We start from the raw sequence: 20,234 nt of genomic DNA, 5'->3' as shown, positions 1-20,234 counted from the left end.
TTACCTGGTGGAATCTTTTCAGGTGGAGAATAAGAATAGCAGGAACTGAAGAAATCAGCAACTGTTTCCGAGCATTTGTGTAGACACCTTCCATTTTCTTTTCTGTATTTATGAATATCAAAATAATTTGTAAAGTGAAGGCAGTCATACAGAATTTAAGTATTTTTTTAAACATCTAACAGAACAGATCTGTGTTGCAATGATTTTGTACATGTCATCAAATGCAAGGGAGATTTTGTGGAGTAACAGAAAAAATTTTTCTAATTTTTCTAATCTTTAATAAAACATAATCTGCCAAATCTGGGCATTATTTTAGCCTGGTCTGTGCAAATCAGATCAAAAGTAAGAAACACGTACACTGAGCTTGCACACTGAGATACCTACATTGTCTGTTACTGTAGCACCCAACTTTCCTGTTAAAACCATTTCACCTGAAATAAATGGATGATCACTGGAACAAGAAATAGAAGGCACAGGTCTCTTTATCTATGCTAATGTCCTAACCATTAAGACGGAGATTAATTCTCCATTCTTCAATTCTTTGACTACATACTTTGTGCTTATTTAAGAGAAGGGTCTGAGGCAGGGTGTCCACTCCAGGGTGCCTCATAACCTGCTGGCTCGAGCACACAGGACTGGGATACGTGGACTCCAGTCCCCCTTACGGTGCAGATGGAACTGAACCCAGGGCTCTCACCAGAAGTGCCCAGTGGTTAGCTATACAGTAAAAGGGAACGTGCCACCAGCATTTTTTTCACTGAAAAGATTCATTAATTGGTTGGTTTTACACCTGTCCAAAGGAAAATATCTGAGGTAGGATGGAGCATTTCATGTAAAAGTAGGTGACTTCTTAAATCTTTTGTTTTAGAGGGAAAAAAAATTAACAGTGATTAGTTGTGAACTGATTTTTTTTCCATTTTTCACTGTCCCCATGGATTCAAAATACTACTTGTATAACTCTCAGTCCAACAGTGATAAATTAATGATTATAAAATACTATTTTTAGATTCATTTCTGAATTTAGGATAATTTTCTGAACTTATTCATGCTTAACGTATCTCTCCAGATATCTATAAATGGACAGCAAATGGGCAATTTTTTATTGTTGTAAGACATCCCTTTGTATTTTATTTACAAATAATCTGAAGAGCTTAATGTTTTTATCCTTCTGAATTACGATGCATCAAAAAGAATCCTCCAGTCTTTTTTTAAAGTTTATTTTCCATTATATTTAAATTGTGTTCTTACTCAGCGAACACTAATGGTCTGCCTGGGCTACATATACATCGAGGAAAACACTGTCACAACAAGGTAGTTCTCTCATCTCCATTCTTACAAATATTTGTAAGGGTTTTTTTTTCCCTCTTCACTACAAGTGTCTTTTTTTGCCCCTCTTACACACTTAGTTACGCTACTTCCCTGAGCATGTAAGCTGCTAGAGATTAATATTACAGTGTTTATTTCAAAGCTTCTTGGACTGTAAAGAACATAAAGAGCAGCAAAGATTAATATCGAACAACGTGCCTATTCAGTTTATGGTCACCTATAAATTACTTATCTTGAATAAAGAAAAGATGCAAAATACATTCGAAGTTACATCTACGATTATGTCCTAACATAAAACTTAGTCTTGTTGCCTTCACAGGACGAGGTTTTAAGTCGTTACAAGCAAGTTCTGCTTGGGGAGACGTTTTCTATTTAGCCAGAAGGGGAGGCCCGTGCTGGAGCAATGGGGCAGCAGCGGGACCGCACGTTTTGAGAGGCAATTTTGTAAAGTGTCCAGGCGGATGCAAGCACTTTACCTGTGGAGTTGGTTTTCTTCTGATACTTCTGTTTCCGTTCCGTACAGCTCTCACACAAAAGCTTGTTGTTGCCCATTAGGAGCTCTACAGAGGTGAACTGGTAAAGGCAGGACTGAACAGAACATTCCTTTGAGCTAGTTATGTAGCTTTGGGAAAGCGTCTGGAAAGCGTTTTGAGGGGTTTGGGATAGCGGGGATTTGTCTCCCGAGAACATGGAATTATTTGCTAAACCAAATGCTGGATCTCCACGGCTCAATTTTTTATCTTCATTTAGAGTCTCACAGAAGGTGAGTTTGGATATGGCGCTGGAAATCATCTCTTCGTTGCTGTCACTTGGTTTGTTGTGCGGCATTTTAGCGGTTACGTGGTTGACATGCAAACCGGACGCGTTGCTGGACGGGCTGAAAGCTGTTTGCTTGGAAGCACTTTCGCTTTCTGAGGCTTCACTGTCTGCATCAAAGCTGCTCTCAGAGCGGCTGGCCTCCTTCTCGCTGCCGTCCGTCTGGCTCCCGTTTACAGCGGAGTCACCAGCCGTGTCTTTGGAGCACAGGACACCGGAGCTACCTTCCAGCTCGAGCTTTTTGGTTTTTTTCTGCATGATAACAGGACTTCTTTCTTCTTCATTCGAGGAAGCTTTTCTGACAAGCCGTCTCTCCTGGTTCAACTGATTCTGTACATGATGGCGTTGTTATTTCAGTAGTGTAGGGAAGAAACAGAAAACAGATCTGTGATCTAACACAGCTTTTGCAACATGACAAATTCAAAGCAAATGAAACCTATTATTTTATAGTCTCCCATCTCTCGCATGTTTAAGCTAGTTGATTTCCTTAAGATCTTTTTAAACCAGTGTAGGGTTAGACACCTACACCCCAGCCAGCTAAGAGCGTTATGCTGACTGTCGGAGCGATACTTCCCACAGCTAATGACGTTCACTTTGTGACAGCTGCGGGTGGCACGTCTGCAGTGGTATTCACTTAATCTAACTTCAGCTTCTAAAAGGTTCTCAAGTTTAAGCTAGTCCCCTGGCCTCCCATCAGAGGCCTTAGCTGCTCCGGAAGACAATTCAACTCACCTGATAGGCACTTGTCTTAGAATTAAATAAAGCATCCCTAGCAGTACGTTTGCTAATTTGTATATTATCTGAAGTTGATATTTTTAAATCCAAGATTCCACAAAGAAAAAAAAAACCTGTGCTGCCACAGAAAAACTACTGTAAGCAACTCACAAAGCTCCATAATTTTAGGTGATTTATAAACGTTCATGATTATTTTCTCTCTTTCTTTCATTTGTATCTCTTTCCAGAGAAGTATCTCTTTCCAAAAGAAATGAGCAACTTTCCTTCCCCTTTGTTTTTTCCCTTACATCTGAGTTGGATCAAAATTCCAGTGATGCCAGTGGGAATCCTTCCATTCACCTCAGCAGTTTGAGTTTCAGGGGCCTTTTCTCCTGTAACCATCAGTGTCTGCACCTTCTTCTTTCTATCCTTTCCTCTGCTCCTACTACATGTCCTTTTCCTACTTCTGCCTCAGCCTCTTCTCAGTCTTTTATATGATTATTCTGTTATGTTTTTTCTTCATGTGTGTTTAGCGTGCCAGGAGGACCTGATTCAGGAGAGTTTTTATGGTCCCCAACAGGGCACAGACCCTTTCAGTACTCAGATACCAGGTACAAGAATCTAAAATTGCCATGACCTCGTAACCGGTAGTCTAGGCACGTCCCTAAGATAAGGCTCACTCCCTCTCAGCCTCAGGAGCCCTGCACTTGCATTTTCCACTTCCTGGCATTCATAAAGTACCTTTAAACAAAGAAAGTGACATGGAGCATGAGTTAAGCTCCTATCAATCAGTGCTTTTACAGAACAACCTACAGAAACTAACCTTCGTAGGTTGTTTCCATAACAGGGAACCTAAGTGGAAGGCAATACCCCTCTGCATACCTGACCAGGTGCCTAAGCTGCAGCGAGGGTGTAACTTCAGGCTTGGCTTTGGGTTTAGGCATTTCCTACTGACTGTCTTTACGTAGCTTCTCATCTGGTGGAGAGGGTTTCTGAACTGTTTGCGGTTTGGATCCCGCTCCCGGTCACGGGCACCACAATGATAGGCACCACGGGTAACTGCCAAACTTGCAGGCACTGAATGCTGTTCAGGCTGTCCCTTCCATATGTACCATAGCCTCAAATCACGAAGAGACCTCAAGCACACATTCAATTTTAAACCTTAAGCAAGAACTTAAGTCCACGTGAAATCCACGTGAAAGACAAAAAATATTGCTGAGTATTTTCTTAAACTGGGTTTGAACTTACACTGAATGTATGACCTCGTAATTCAGGTCCTTAAACTTAGAAGTAAGTGAACAGTTTAACAAAAAAAAAATTAAATCCCAATAAAAATAATTAGAAAACCCAAACACTGTTTTCCATTAGGACCACTTCTCATCTCACTTAAGCTTGTTTGCCTGTAAATAGAGAAGAGGGAGAAGAACTTGCCTGAAATTACTGCTAGTGTTCAGGGGTATTATACTAACAGCAGTCAAAAGATTCTTGAGATTGTGAAGCTCCCTATTTCAGGAGAAGAGCCTAACAAGGAGTGTCCAGGTACTCTGTCACCTACAAAACCACTCACAGGACACCCCCCATTTTCACAAGCATACTTTTAAGATGAACTGAAGTCACAGAACATCAGCAAACACTGACTGAATTCAACAACTGTTTGTTTCAGACTAGCAATTTTACTGCAGAACAGATATATTACACTGAAGATAAGTTTTTAAAAAAGACTAAAGTGATAGATACACGTCTGAAAAGACAGAGGGGCAGCAGAGAATCACAAAGCCTCACCAATTAGACAGACGTACTTCGTAGGTCACTTCAGCTTTATTGAAAGCAGAGTTGTTGCTTCCTTTATATTAGTCTGGCTAGCCCAGTTTATTGAATCCATATTATATTTTATTTTCTTAATTTTGAAAACATTTCAGTAACTGTGCTTGAGTGTATCGGTATTAACACTATTATTCACCTTACTTTGGATTTTTCCATGCTCCTTCTAATATAGATTCTAACTGGCCATATAACCCTATATGGACAATAAGGCTTATTTCAAAAAAAAAAAAAAAAAGTTGATAACGACAATAACTTTGTCACATTTCATTAATACGTGTGCACAATAGTTACTACATGTTTATTTTAATCCGTAAACATTAATACATACAAATAACCAGTTCTGTTAGGCTGGAGTATTTGCAGAACCCTTTTGCTACTGTCAGAAAGAACTGTACTAGGGGCCGGGGCCGGGGCCGGGCGGAACGGAGCTGCCCAGCCCTGGGGCTGCTGAAGGCCAGGTGGGTCACAGAAACCACACTCTCACTCTGCAAGAGCCTCCGTGGGCTGTACTGGATTTGGGGTACCTGCTGCCAGCCAGGCCCTCGGACAGCACTGACGCAGGCTTGCCTGCTCTCAGCCAGCAGTATAGTTCTTGTGATTGCCACCAGAAACAAGCTACAGGGACACCCAAAGAAAAGCAGTCAGCAAAACCCAGAGCAACAGGAATTGGAACTAACTTGCAGATTATTTTTTTTTCCTTACAAGCAAAACCCTGTAAACTGAAACGAAATGGTTCCCAATGACTATCACTTCTCACACTTCTCATAATGACCTAAATATTCAAAACCAGGTCTATTTCAGCTCTGTGTATACACAAAACCCCCACTGATAGGTGTCTAAATTCCCACCCCTGTAGCTCGAGAAACTTCAGAATTAATTCAAGGTAACTGGTTAATGCAAGTATTGCAGTTCTTACCTTATCTTTTGTTAAAGCGTGTTTCTTGACAATTTTGGGTTGATTATTCAATGTAGTGATAGAAGAACAGTTATACTGACTGAGGTCTGCCTCTTGTACACTTTTACCTTTACCTGTTCTTCCCAAAGGCACAGGTTTTGCAACCTAAGAGATTAGACAGGAAGTTAGGAAAGGAAATACACCAATTTTGTATTTCTTTGCAACTTACAGAAAAGGTGAATGTAGGTGGTGGGTTTTTTTTTTTCCTCTACTTGAGAAAATAATAACCTGTGTAAATCCAATTAACTGGCCCCTAAATTGTGGTTTAAAATCACTTTCTAATTATATTTATCGTAAACACACTGTGAACATCTTTGAAGGATCAACTGCGAGCCACAAGAAATAGGAATGATGCAAAACTCCTGCACAGAACACACACCAAATAATCTATTCCAGTATTGCATAAGCACATGCGTAGCTGTACGAGATGTGAATTTATCGAAGGGGCCATAGCTCCCCCTGAGCCAGTCCCTGGTGCACCTGATGAGGTGATGCAGGAGCTGCTGTACATACCCCACGACACTAATGGCAGCAGCGTGTCTGTGCTATAAAGGAAAGAGATGGCCGTAAAGTAGCGCACATCCTCGAGTAAGGGCAGCGACTGCTAAAAGGCAGCAGCTCGCTCTCCCAAACAGAACCCCTGCAGTTCCCGTGGTACACACGTGATCCAGGGAAGCTTTAACTCCCACGGATACCTGCACTCAATGCAGCGACAAAGACGAGGAATTTATTACGAGCAAAACTGATGTTCGGAGACAAGTACATTTTATACAGGGTTAAAAATAGGACATTAAATACTCTCCCTTAAATACACGTGAATATATGCAGGATGGGGGAAAAACCACGTGCAACCCACCCCCCCCCTACTCTCAAGTGAAAACCCCAAGTCACACAAAACCGGCGCGTACGCCTTCAAAGGAATACGTTTCCTCTGCAGCTAATGGTGGCAATCTGTGAAATGCCAAAAGCACCAAAGAAATATATTCAAAGTCTATCCATTTTGACACTGTCTCATCCATAGGTACACTTCAGCCCAAGGGACTCGGGTTCTCTAGATGTTCATGATCATTCCATTCATATAAGTCTATACTAAAACTACCCCTAAATTAAGCTAATCTCAGACCTACATATACTGTAAATTACTGTGGTCATTTGTTCCAAGTTTGGACCAATTTAAAAATATATGCACCTATGGCATTGTGTTTCTCTATACATAGAAATAAAATCATGTAACAGACGTATGACAGTACATGTATTTATGGACAAGCATACATTTTTAGGCTTGAAATCAAAACTGTGTGTATATACGTGAACGTGTTCGTAAAGGTATGTAAGAAGAATCCACTGGAAGCAATAGTTAGTTATCACATATTCTGTTTCTTACCCTCTCCTCTATTATAGGAAGTGAAAGATCAATGAAAGGTTCTTTTACTGTTGAAATCTTGAAGAAAAAGAGAAAATGCATATTAAATGCAAAGAACATTCTATGGGCTTAGAACATAGCTTCCTTTTTTAAATCAAATTATCAGAAACTATATCAAAAGCTAATTAGTTACAAGATGTATCAAACTACAATGAAGAACTTCCCACAAACTTTTTTTTTTTTTTTTTAAATTTGTTTTAAGTTAGCTTTGATTTTCTTTCTAACACTGCACAACATTTCAGCGTACAGACATAAAGGGCGAGGCCATTCATCTGGGCACCAACTGGACCTAGAAGCAGTGCGGTGGTCAGTTTCTCTGAGCTCCAGACAGAATTTCAGGTCATGTGGGCCTCCTAGATGGTACAGTTCTGCAGAAAGCTAACTGAGTCTCCTGATCCTGGACACTTCTGGGCAAGTGTTTGACCTTGGACACTGTTAAGCAGCAAGGACTGGTTAATGAACATTAAATGACACGTTCAAACCTCATGCTCTCAGAAAAGATTAAGTCAGGCTTACTGGTTGCAGCCAAAAGCTTTATTAGAATTTGTCACACCATAACATACACTAGTAATTGTTAAAATAAATCCAATTACTGGGGAGCAGGGGGCTGGGAGAAAAAAAAAAAAACAACCTTCTTTTCTGTACTGCAAGTTTTCTTTTGCCACCTATAAGCCATGTAAAATCTAAGCTGAAACTGGAAATATCTGGCAAAGCATACCTAAAGACATTGTCAGCACTTCCCATGTGCCTTTATGACTAGAACATTTCATCCAAGCCTGTTCCTTAAGTTCTCTCCCTTGCCATTCTCAAACTCCTTCCAAAACTGACTTATCTTACCTCTGGGAAGACTGTGAAAAACAAGTAAGACATAAACATCATGTTAAAAAAAATAAAAAAATAAAAAATTACGTTGTACATGTGAGTTACTGAAGGCAGTCATGCCCTCAATTACTGTCTTCGTTGCCCTTCTCTTGTATTTGTGACCCTGTCTCCCACCTGCAGCATCTGGTACGGACTGTAGGCTTATTTTTACCTGTTGTACAAGGGACTGAGCACGGTTTAGGTTCCAGTAAAGCAATAAATGACATCAGAACTATTGTAACGGTGATGACTGACTGCCTGACGAGCGATGTTCAATCAGGGGCTCCTCTAAAGAGTGAGTTTGCATGAACAAACATTCGTCAAAAATATCTTTGCCAATGTAGGCAAAGGAAAGTGAATATTAAGGTCTTCCTCAAGGGACTACAGCTAGCAAATCCCTGAGTCCTGTGCAGGCAGGATATAAGAATCCATCAAAAATAAATGAGACACGCAAAATACATACAACCTCTATTTTTTCTATAGTCAAAGTTCTTCATTGATACGAGTAGCACATCGGAGTGTAATCTGCACATCACACACAGGGAAGTTGACCTGGCACTGCAGGACTGTGCTTAATTATTAAGACTGATTGATTTACTTAATCTCTATAATACGAAATATAATGTTTAGTCTAAAACACAAATGTAACATTCAATTAGAGAAGTCATGCAAATAAGATTTTTCTCTTCCAAAGTTAAAGCAAATTATAAGGATCATGGAAAGCATGTATGATGAAATGTCAGTCATATTAATAATGAAAGGAATATGCTGTTCATTAGCATTATTATGTTAATTACAAAAAATACTTTAAGAGGAAAAAAAAAAAGTAATTTTAGCATTTCCCCACTCATGCTAATTCAAAGTAAGTAATTCCCAATTTTCAGGTATATCCCAGAATAGCAGGCAGGAGGATTTACGTTGTAAGACAGGCAGGTGTTTTAAAAACAGTAAATAAAATTGGGATGTAACACAGATGATTACAGAATTTGGAACCTCCAGCCTTCAGTTAGATGTAAAATCAAGCCCAGAACTTGAATCCTTTTTGAATTCAAAAGACCCCTCTTCTCAGGTTTGGGAGGATAATGCTTTAAAGGAATAAATCATTTGAAATGAGAAACTTTCAAAAAAGTCTTGTTTTTACAAACAAACAAACAAACAAGTATAAAATTGGCAATACAATTTTATACTTTCAAGACAACATAATCAAACCAGTATGTGATCTATTCCACATCAAACCAAATTCCAGAATACCTACATTTTCACATTCCTCACACATGACAGTGCTAGTCAATTCACCAACAAAGATCCTATCTATGAAGTTCATCTTCACACCCTCTCTTCCATATGCTGAAAAAACATTGCCTTTTTTAAATGTGAAAAATAACAGATCCAATGCCACACTATAAGTACAACAAAATTCCTTCTAAGATACATTATGAAAGCACAATTTGTAAACATATTCAAAATGGTTTGAACATAATACAGTAACTAATACATCATATATATACTGTATGATCTCAACATTTCAAAATATTTTAGTGAGACGGTTCCCTTTTATCCTTCCCTTCCCTTCCCCACCTACTGTAACAGAATAATAATACTTTATCTCAAGAAGCAGCCTGTTAAATAAATTCTCAGTTTTCTTTTGAATACATAATATTGCATTGCCTTGATATAGACGCTACAGGGTAGCAGGCAGGTTGTCACCCTTTCTGAATGGTTTTCCAAACTATAAAACTCTAAAAAAAGAGACAAAAGCCTATTCTAATACATCTCAATACCTTAACTGTTGCAGATTTGTGAAAGGTGACTTTCCAAACAGCTTAATCGTTATTAAGACTTTTAATTAAAACAAAATCCCCACTATTAGGACTTTTGCATAAACACGCACACAAAAAATAAATTTTAAAACCCTTGTTTTGAAAAAACACACGCCTTCTTTTGAAACAGCCTCCTGTCTCGGCTTTGTAATCATAATTAGAGTGCTTACAGTCAACTGACAGAAATCAGTTTTATTTATGGAAAGTGGCCTCTCTGAGTGATAGTTAACTGGGGCTGTATAACAAACCTGAAGATGCAGCAGGCCATTTCAGAAAATAAAATTAACTTCTCTCGTTAAAAGGGGCTTTATTGATACAGTGGAAGCTTCTACCCTTGGATACAAAGCTGCAAGTCAGCACAGACTACGCTCTCTACACTTTAGATGCACACTAGGTGGCACTAGAATAATACATAAGTCTTGTAACTACAGTACTTTAGGACTGCTGTTTGCCATAGTCAGTTTTGAAGAAAATGGCATTTAAATACTCGTGCATTTTTAAAACTGTTCAATAAAGAGTTGCATACCTTTGACTTTTCTTCTAGTTTCTTCATCTGCCGTTTTAGTAGTTGGATTATTAAATGCTTTTAAGATACCAGTTTGTATACGCTACAATTTAAAAAAAAAACAAAAAAAAACAAAAAAAAACACCACAAAACATTTAGTGAGTATTTAAAAGTATAAACATTCAAAAAACTATTAATATATGATTATTTTATCTACTCTTATTTCCGTGAAATAAGCACAATTTAATATTTTAAAACTACTGTTGTTATTCACTACCAGTGTCAAAATCAGATGAGCTTTACTTTAGTAGGTAACCATCCAAAAATTTCCTCCCCTTAAAAAGGGGAGCCACTGTAGAGCACTCAATAGGTTATTGAGAAACTGAGATTTTGAGTGAACAAATGCTACCTGTTTCCTCCATTGTTGGGGGGGAAAACCAACACTGAAGAATGGACTGTTACTGATTGACTAGGGTACAAAATACTTGAAGGCAGCTAAGTCTCTTTTAACAGCCAGACTTCAGTGACTGTGTTTGGGCAGTATTTTTATTACTTCTCTTCATTTTCTAACCCTGCACATCTGAGAGTTATGTTAGAAAACCTCAGGAGAGATTCTACGAACGCATAAAAATGCCACCAACATTTGCTCAGAGAAAATCCTACGTACAGGTGAGCTGTAGCTGCACCTCAAGACGGGGGGTGCTTCCCCCCCGCTACTTCTCAGCTGCCCTGGGATGAGGGGACGCCCTGTTCCCGAGGGGGCACCCTGGGCAGCTCAGCCCAACGCTCCAAGGGGGTGAGTCGGGTGCCCTGGCAGGGAACACGGCAGCGTGCGTGGCCCGTGCTTCCCTTTTTCCTGGCGAATGTACTTGCTCCCTAACCCACAGACTCTAGTGACGCGTACGAGTCTCCCGCGTCGGTGTGCAAACGGCGTTTGCAATTAAACGTGTCACTGATGTCACACTTAGAGTAAAACACCACTCTAGAGACAAATGGAGATACCAGACCTTCGGCAAGTAACTCAAACCCTGTGTCCTCACTGGGAAAAAATAAATAAATAGCTCTTGCTTTACAGGCAGCAAAGCACACTTTCCAGCCATGTGTCACAAAAGCGTGAGGATGACAGGCAGCGTTGGAGGTTCTGCTTCTAGTTCAAGCACCCATCAGGCATAACTCATGCTCCTACCTCACAAGTATGTGACCTGGCTTGTGAATTAACTCCCGCTACCCCGAGCTCAGCTTTGTTCATCTTAAAGCCAACGATATACTAAAAGGACTAATCAATAGGTAATTCATGAAGTTGAGAACCATAAATGGGTTTAGGGCCATAAGCAAGCCTTTTGTTGAGATTAGCGCGTTGAACCATTTATTTAGGTCAAAGAAAGACACAGACTTTGAATGGGCAGGGTGCTGCGGACAGTGGCAGCAGGCATTAATCAATTAGCAGCAGGGCTCAGCCGCTTCGGGCCCGGTATGACACCACCTCCAGCCCACATCTCTGGAAACAGCAGACGCTGTGTCATCTTTACTGTAGTACTGACAAGCTTTTATCTTAAAAATCCACTTGTGTACATAGGTGCCTTCTAACTTTTTTCATCAGGGATAGGAAAAAGTTGAGCACAGGCGCCGGATACCAGATACAAAACCACAGAGAAGAGGCCAAAGTGTAAAAATGTGATTTTCTGTTAGTTCCTGTAACTAGTGCCATGTTATGTATCGTATGTATTTCTCGACAACACTCTGAGGGTTTAAAAGCAGTTAATCCCAGCAGGGATCGGGAAGCAGGGACGGCCGCGCTCAGCTCTCTCACGGGTAGATGGCAAAGCAACAGGCTGCCCTGTCAGCAGGGCTCTTCCCTGGATTCACAAATTACAGGCAAATACAAACGCAAGTTTTCATAATGACGGCACATTCAGTGGTGAAACAGGAGATTGACTTGAGGGGAAAGCACAATCTCCTCCTGGAGAAGCAGCTCAGTCATCGTAATAATCCTGGTTTTGGTAAATCCTCATTTGTGAAGCAAATACAGTTTCCACTTTCCATTACATGAAAATCAACAAACAAAATAATAAAGTTACCCTCTACTGCAAAAACATGACAACTGTTTTCTGACTGAAGTCAGCTGCTTCTGTTGTGTAATTTTGTAAGAGTGACAATGTCAAGCTTTAGCTATTTCTCCCTGTAGTTCAGCTCTGTTTATCATCAAGTACACCGCTGACATGACCAATATATATTAATATTGTGGTAGGATGGGGATTTGCCCAGCTCTACTCTAGTGCCAACAACTGGGCTCAGACACAGCTTTCTATCTTATCTGGAAGGTAATTCAGCTCAGGATCATGACATTTGTCGCATTACTAAATGAGAAGGAAGAGGAAGTACACTGGTCAGTAGGAGACTTAAGGCCCTCCTTTTACCAAAATATCATCTGAAAAGAAGGGTCCCAGACTAAATCAGGCAGATGAAATCTGATATGGTCAAAACAGTTCAAGCAAGCAAACACGCTTTCTTGCATTCAGCAATGCAGAAGGAAGAAATAGTGAAGGAAAAGAAACGAAAAAAAAAAACATGCAGGGACATTTTTAATATAATAAACTGCTTATACACTTAGCATACTCGGATGTACATTTTAAATAATGAAAAGCAGCACCTTATTTATAAAACAAGTAGTTCTTCACATTTTCAAGAGATACAAGAAACTGCACGATTTTATTTTTATCCTTTTTTTTTTTTTTTTTTCATTTAAATAGATTTCAGTGAAAATTGTGGCCAGGCCCATAGCTAGGAGCTGCTAATTTCTGTCCCAAAACTTTAAAACGCAATGTCAGCCAAGTCAGAGCACCTACTTCTGCTTTCTACAACTCTGCAGAAGTCCTTTTTTTTTGGACCCTTTTATTTTTTTTAAATGAAGGCAAACAATTCAGATTCCTAAAGTTATCACGATATACTTGGCAAACCCCTTCTACTGCTGACTGAAACTTTCATTCCAATCGGCAATTTTAACATATCAACGTGAGCATAATTAAATCATCTTTCAAAACAGTCATTATTTTTCTCAACAAAAATAGCCACTCTTAGTTCATTAAGTGCATCTTTGAAACACTGGGAACACGAAGAACATTGAAGTGAAGACTCGTATTTCACCACACAGTCAAGTAAGTTCTTTAAAAGCACACACAAAGACGTTACCTTTGTTTCTTCAATCCTCATCGCATCCAACAGATAGTGAAGAAGCTCCTGGCTGTCCTGCTGCTGGAACCCCTTAAATCGAGGAGCCCTATGAAAGAATTAGGAAGGAATTTAAATTTACTTCGGGAGGTTCTTGCTCTGACAACGTCTACCTCACTCTTTCTGGATGCCAGGGGTACAAATGGGTACAATCCCTGCTGGGCCAAGCGGAGGCTTTAGGAAGCTTCTGGTGTGGCAGCAATTATACCAACAAGGCTGCACTTTAGCCTCTGTAGCATTTTCACCCTACTGGGTATGGCTTGACTAAAATACAGCTTTGCCAGCAGAGTTTCATCCATACTAGCAGCGCTTTGCTGACAGGCTACACCAGTACTTCGGTATCACCAAACAGTCCCAATGTCATGGAGGAGAGGGAAATAAGATTTTCAACGTGCTTAATGTCCCCTCTGCTACCTTACTCTTCTCTCCACCAAGAAGAAATACCAAATGTGCATAAAACACATTCATATACAGGAAAGGGTATATAGGTTCGTATATAGGAAACTAGAAACAGCACTGTAATCTGGACTGAAAAAAAGATGATCTTGAAATGGAAGGGAAGCCCCAAGGCTGTGCATCAAACAAACAAGAACTGCACGTTAGAATCCAAATGAGAATTTCTTAACTTCTTAAACAGAAGTATACATAACCATCTCTTCCAAATGGCTCTACGGTCAATCAGTCCAGTAATCTGCGGCTTACTGAGTGAACAACCAACGAGTAAAATGGCAAACATGCTAAAATTATGTAACATCACACAGCATATGAATTTCAAGTGCTATGAAAGAAATATGAAACTAATGATATGATATTCTGATATACATAATTTATACTGTATTCAATCAGACTTTATTTATGCTAAATTTCTTCAATTAATATTACAAATATTGGAGATAAATGATCTAGACATAGGATTTCCATTCTAAGAGTATCACTAGTGAAAAAAGCCAGGGTTTGGGGCAGGTTTTCTTGGTGGAAGAATTAATCACTCTTCTGTTACCAGCTAAGAGTTACTCTTATACTTGCTTCGCAAAAGCGTTAAAAGGACCTTTTAGCATAATGAATTATCAACTCACACCATATCCACATCCAAACTTCTGTCCTATGGTCTAATAAATGGCAATATTTCACAGCTGAAATTCATATTTAAACATGTAGTGCTACCAGAAGCAAACAAAACACAGCTTCATACCTAAAATGGAAAGAGCCTGAAACCGATGAGACACTCTTCGCTGTTGTTTTGACTGAGACAACATATTTGAATCCAAAAACTACCAGGTTTACAAAGGCAGGTAATAAATTAGCTACATACTGTCTAATTTTTTTCCTCCCAAAGCCGCTTATGGGAATTATATACCCAACTGGTTTTGAGAACAAAAATATCTGAGAAGAGAGAGGTTGAAATTTCACAAGTCATCTGCACTAATTCAAAGGAACCTTCCTGATTCACCCATCGTAACAACCAAGTATACCAAGTATTTTGTTCCCACTGCACGTTGAATACATGAACATCACCAATTCCAGCTTTTCTGCAACTTCTGAGTGCACCCAAACACGCTATCTAGACAATGCATGGAAGAACATAAAGTAGCCACACTGTTGCTGTGATTTAATGTCGCTACGTTTCCTATCACCATAAATTTACTAATCTGTATAGCCAGCATTCGAAAGAAAATCCTGATACAATTCTCTTTTCTCATGCTATCCAAGTTTAGAAGGTGGGGGGGATTGTGTGGTCCATCTCATCAGAACTCTGTAACCCTTGTAAAATCTTTTGAAGTCTCATTTCCATGCTGCACCTGTAAGCACGGGTGGCAGCTGTGCCAGCTCCAAGCCCACCGGAATCGCTCCTGCGTGGCAGCTCCCCCCCCCCAGGGATTTCCCTGGCTGTCCCCAAAACAGCATCGAGCAGCATCTTGGGCTGAGCACGTGAAGAGGCCTGTAGGAGAAAGCCACCAGGCTGCAGCTCTCCAGCTGTCATTTCGTTTGTGAGGTGAGTGATGTTCTTGTATAACCATGTGCCACAGCTCTCCTTTTTACACTCAAGTTGAACGAAGGAGGGGTTTTTGTTTCGTTTTTGAGAGCCGCACGAGCTGAAAAAGCACTGGGTCTGCAACTGAAAAAGATACTGCTTCTGCATCAGTAACAACATCATTGCCTTTTGGGTGCGCGGTAGCGAATGACTGAAATTCCCAGACTACAAGTCTACTTTCTAGAATAATATATACTGACTGCTCAGGTTAAACAGAATAATATATACTGACTGCTCAGGTTAAACAGAGATCTGAATCGTCAAAGACAGCAACAGCTTCTTTTTAAAAAAAAAAAAAAAAAAAAAAAAAAATCAGTATACTTCCAAACTTTTAATATCTAGAAATTAAAAGTCTCGAAGGGCCCACACGCCTTAGAAAATACGCATCTGTTGTTGCCCTTGTCCTCTCAGACTACCCCGTCCTTTGAGCCCTCCTCCTCCTCCTCCTCCTCCGTGGTGGCTGGCCACAGCACCAGCAGAGACGAGCCAGCTTGTGAGTCAGCCCAAGGGCGCGGAAGGGCCGCTGGCGCCGGCTGAGTTCCTACCACTGCGCTTTGCTCCGCAGGACACACAAAAACCAAAGGCCCCGCAGGAAAGGCGATTCTTTTGTGGCCTTTTTAGACCACCAGCAGCATCTGCGTGGCCCTCGTCAACCAAAAGAGGAAAAATATCTGCTTGAGATTACGCTAGCATTTGTACCAGTGATATTTTAGCCAACTGCACAGGGCTAACACCGCATCTGTTCGGAAGACAGACTTCCAGTAGTTTCAATCACTACTATTCAAAAACTGTAGATTCCTTTTTTTACTACTCACAGCATCTAAATATACCCTGAATACCATATTTTGCAGGCATACATTATACAGAAATTACAAAATACACTTGTGAATATGCAGATGGATCTTTAAGGTGTTATTCTTACTAAGATAACCATGGCTAGAAGGCTTCTTGTAAACAGTTTGGATCTCCAGCTTCCTGCAACCCCAAATGAGACTGGGTAAACATTCAATATTAACGTATCTCTATTCACATTAACTCTGATTTACCGGCCAAACCATACCTGTCTTTCCAGGCAGGTTACCCTTTAGATCTTTAATGACCGTCTTGGACCGATTAATCTAAAATGGGATCTGAAAGGGTGTTTTTTGCATTTCCAATAATGCCACCAAATGTCAGTTGTGACTCTCGCTGCAGACTTGAGAAGAGCACGTGCAGGTGTAACCATGTGCACCCCTTCCAAAATCTAGCACAGCAGACAACCAGAGGAGCGGAGCTCGGACCAGTGCTTTATCAAACTAGCAGTGCAGCCAGAAAAAACAAGCGCTTCCATGGTTAGTCAATTTTATTAACTGTGTGCCGAGCCAGTTTTCACTTTCAGCCTCAGACTGCACGCTAATTGCAGGCTAACATCAAGCTGTAAATACGGGTCGGTCTTTTCTCCAGGCGCAATGATCTGACTCGCCCAGCCGCACTCTTCAGCTGTTCTAGGGGTCCTAAAGATGAGGTTTCTCTCCCGCCCGTACACTAAAGCTGCTCGGGTTTGCCAGGGAAGCTCGTGCTTGTGGACAGGAGAAGTTAAAGGCAATCGGCAAACGCATCAGGCGCGCAGCGAACGTGGCTGCAACAGTAAAACTTAACGCTGAGCAAGATGCCAAGGTGCCAAGTTAGGGCACAGCAGCCCCGGGCTCCAGGCAGGACAGTGACCCACGGGTCTCAGTTTTGAACTGCTCGCTGGAGGCACTTCGGGCTGTAACTGGAGAAGGATCTAAGGGCAGTGCCTAAAATTAAGCGGAATATATCTGGAGCTGCACGTGCAAAACAACACGTTGACATTTACAAACATGACACTTTCACATTTGTACCTAATAGCTACTTTCTGACAGAAAGTTGAAAATGTCCCCAGTTAAAAATGATTTAATGATGCTGCTGTACTATGAGGCTTACTATAAAATCCAGAATCATCACAGTGGGTGATTTTTTTAAGAATTCTTTTTTAAGTCAAAATTTTCTTTGCATGTACAAGTCAACCTAAAAATTTAATTTCAAATTAAAAAAAAAAAAAAAAAAACCAAACAATTAATTCAAACTTGAAATATTCCTCTTCAAAATTAAATATTTTGGTTTAATACTATTAAAATGCAATTTTTTGCTTCTATTAAAATCAAATGTTTTATTTCCAATTAATTTGACTATAAAAACCAAGTACATTCTGAAAAGTACTGAACCTTTATTTGGGATCCAAGACTCAATATATATTAGAAAAATAAACAACATAAGTACCTGCATCCAGATGTTTACATGCACGCACAGTTTCACTTTTCAATTTGCTAAAACAGCGTTCTCATTGTTTCTTTCACTGAATGGCCACGAATCTGAAATAATCTTTTTTTTTTTTTTTAACCCGGATGCCAAAACCAGTTCAATTCTGAGAAACCTAGTAGTCAGTTAGCCACAAGGCTATCATTAATTTTATTTATGGGAAATTTCTTGCTTTCCTGAGATGGTGAGAACCAACAAGTATATTCAGCCTATCTCGCCCAATATATGCACATTAATAGCTCCAGCGTATAGCAAGAAAACAAAATCTTGCATTTACATAACCTGGATCCTGGTACTAATAGGGAATTTTTTTTTTTTTTGGCCACAGAAGCAGGGTCACTGCAGGAGACACTACAGTAAAAATGAAGAAAAATTAATAATTACTTGACAAAGAAGCAAGCAAAAACTCCATCACTGTTACAGGAAGTTCTTTCCACTGTAGGCACACCTCGCGGAGCCAGAGCTTCAGTGCCAATCAGAAAAACACCCACATGTACCTTTTCATTACTGCTTATGGTTTGCAGCGTAACCTCCTACTGATGAACATACGATCATCATTTCAGATGAAAATTGATTTACTAAATGATATTTCAAGGGAAAACAGTTTACTGGTATGTTCCACACAGTTTTATTAGCTTAAACGAAAGGGGGAAAGATGAACTCTGTCACGGCAGTTTTCCATTTCTCTTAGTCTTTCATTTACTAGCACATAGCGCATCTATGTTATTTATGCTTCTCCATCCCTGTACTAAATGCTCTCCTAACCTCACGTAAATCTACATGCTCAAATTTTAATGGCATCAAAAATGATGGGAACGTAACAGCTACCACTTTAAAAGCGGCAGGGAAAGTGACTTACAAAGATGCTGTGTAAGGTTTGAGTCATTTACTTGGACTGACAAATTATGTCATTGTTAACATATATGCTTAACATACAGTTAATCTGTCATTCATGTACCTAGCATGCTGTGTAATGTTTTATATGGTTCTAAATATCTGATTTTCTGCGGAAAAATATTTGAGATTAGTGTGTTTGTTTTCGGGGGAAAGCCACAAAAGAAAACCAAAAAACAACAATAAAAAAAAGAGGAGGGAGGAAGGGAATTTCACACCACATAATGCATTTACTGGAAACTTCCTGCACTTACAAACCAGAATTAGGGGAAAAAAAAAGGAATTAAACCATGCTGATACACAGAAATCTGACAACTAAAAGATGTGTGCTCTTGTCTCCTTGAAAATATGCTTCAAGCAAGATCCTTGGCAAAAGTGGGGGACTTGAAGATGGTTGGTTGAGTTGACCGCTCACAGATGTGCTGACATATGGAAGCCAGTGCCAATGCGATACAACCTGTTGTACAGTGTCAGCAGGATAATGACAGAACAGGTTGAATTCCTGCTAATGGCCAGAAGTGGTGAAGGACAACTGTGACATCTACGCGCGTACTACTTATCTAGCCTCTCGTCACTCATCTGGAGACCAGTTGTAATTGCTTGACTGTCAGTTAAATAAATACTTCGCATGGCGATCTACTTCCTAGAATGTTTTAATGACAAAAACTACATAACAACATGATTTTTTAAAGGAAAAAAAAAAAACAAAACAAAACAAAGCAAACCCAAACAAAACAGTCCCCTAAGCATTACTGCTTTTAATTCCTATCTTATATTCGAGGGACATTAAGCTGTGCTTCAAAAGCAAAACTGGGATACAGTTACAGTCATTCAGTCATACTGCACAGAACTGCCATACCGTCTCTAATAAAAGTCCCTGCCAAAATTATCCTTTCAGTAATTACTGTCTTCCAGCAGAAAACAGGCTAGTACCTTGGAAAACTTTCGAAACAATAGTAAGTGCTTGGAAACAGAAACCAGAACATACTATTTGATTTTTTCCAGTAGTGCAAAATGCAGAGGAACCCCTTTAACCCCGCACTACACTACAGCGAAGCAAAGTAAAATGTTTACTTATTGTTAGCTGAGAGAAGACATTTTGTTTATCTACAGATGAAGATGTTTATCTCTCAAGACTGATCATTTACCAATGGAAGTTACAAAAAAAGTATGCAAAGGGACAGTTTATAAAAGTTACCACAATTCACAGGACTCTCCCAGTGGATACCATCAAATACCTATTCGCTGTCACAGAACAGCTAGAATGTAAAGGCTTGTTCTTCCTAAAGCAATCGCTCTCATTAGTGATCCCAAACCATATAAAATCCTACAGCATGATTAATCCCCATGATTAATCTTATCTCAAACCTGCCCCACAGACGTAAGAGTTTTGCTACCACGAGGTGCTTGGTAGGAAAAAAACCAACCAAACATGGGCTTGGCCTGATGGGCAACTAAGACCAGACTTGCCTGTACTATCTCAGTGGCACGGACAGACAGCACTTTGCTCTCCTTTG

General features: G+C 39.9%; 1 protein-coding gene across 6 annotated transcripts in view; it reads right to left on the bottom strand.

The window, feature by feature from the left end:
- Positions 1–20,234, bottom strand: part of USP45 (ubiquitin specific peptidase 45) — a 57,450-nt gene that overhangs the window by 3,424 nt on the left and 33,792 nt on the right. For 3 of the 6 annotated variants that reach the window (XM_042802902.1, XM_042802900.1, XM_042802901.1), the window contains exons 9-15: positions 13,434–13,521; positions 10,266–10,347; positions 9,175–9,281; positions 7,020–7,076; positions 5,597–5,740; positions 1,803–2,472; positions 5–102 (exon numbers count right to left, since the gene is read on the bottom strand). In XM_042802902.1, coding sequence (XP_042658836.1) covers positions 5–102; positions 1,803–2,472; positions 5,597–5,740; positions 7,020–7,076; positions 9,175–9,281; positions 10,266–10,347; positions 13,434–13,521 — 1,246 coding nt within the window. Of the gene's footprint in view, positions 1–4; positions 103–1,802; positions 2,473–5,596; positions 5,741–7,019; positions 7,077–9,174; positions 9,282–10,265; positions 10,348–13,433; positions 13,522–20,234 lie in introns of those variants that run through there. The other 3 variants (XM_042802903.1, XM_042802904.1, XM_042802905.1) reach the window with 3 other exon arrangements.

The sequence above is a fragment of the Tyto alba genome, unplaced genomic scaffold (genome assembly GCF_018691265.1).
Source record: "Tyto alba isolate M040663 unplaced genomic scaffold, T.alba_DEE_v4.0 Super-Scaffold_40, whole genome shotgun sequence".
NCBI classification, from domain to species: domain Eukaryota; kingdom Metazoa; phylum Chordata; class Aves; order Strigiformes; family Tytonidae; genus Tyto; species Tyto alba.
Note: the sequence above shows the minus strand (reverse complement) of the source record. Positions and strands in the feature narration are given on the sequence as shown.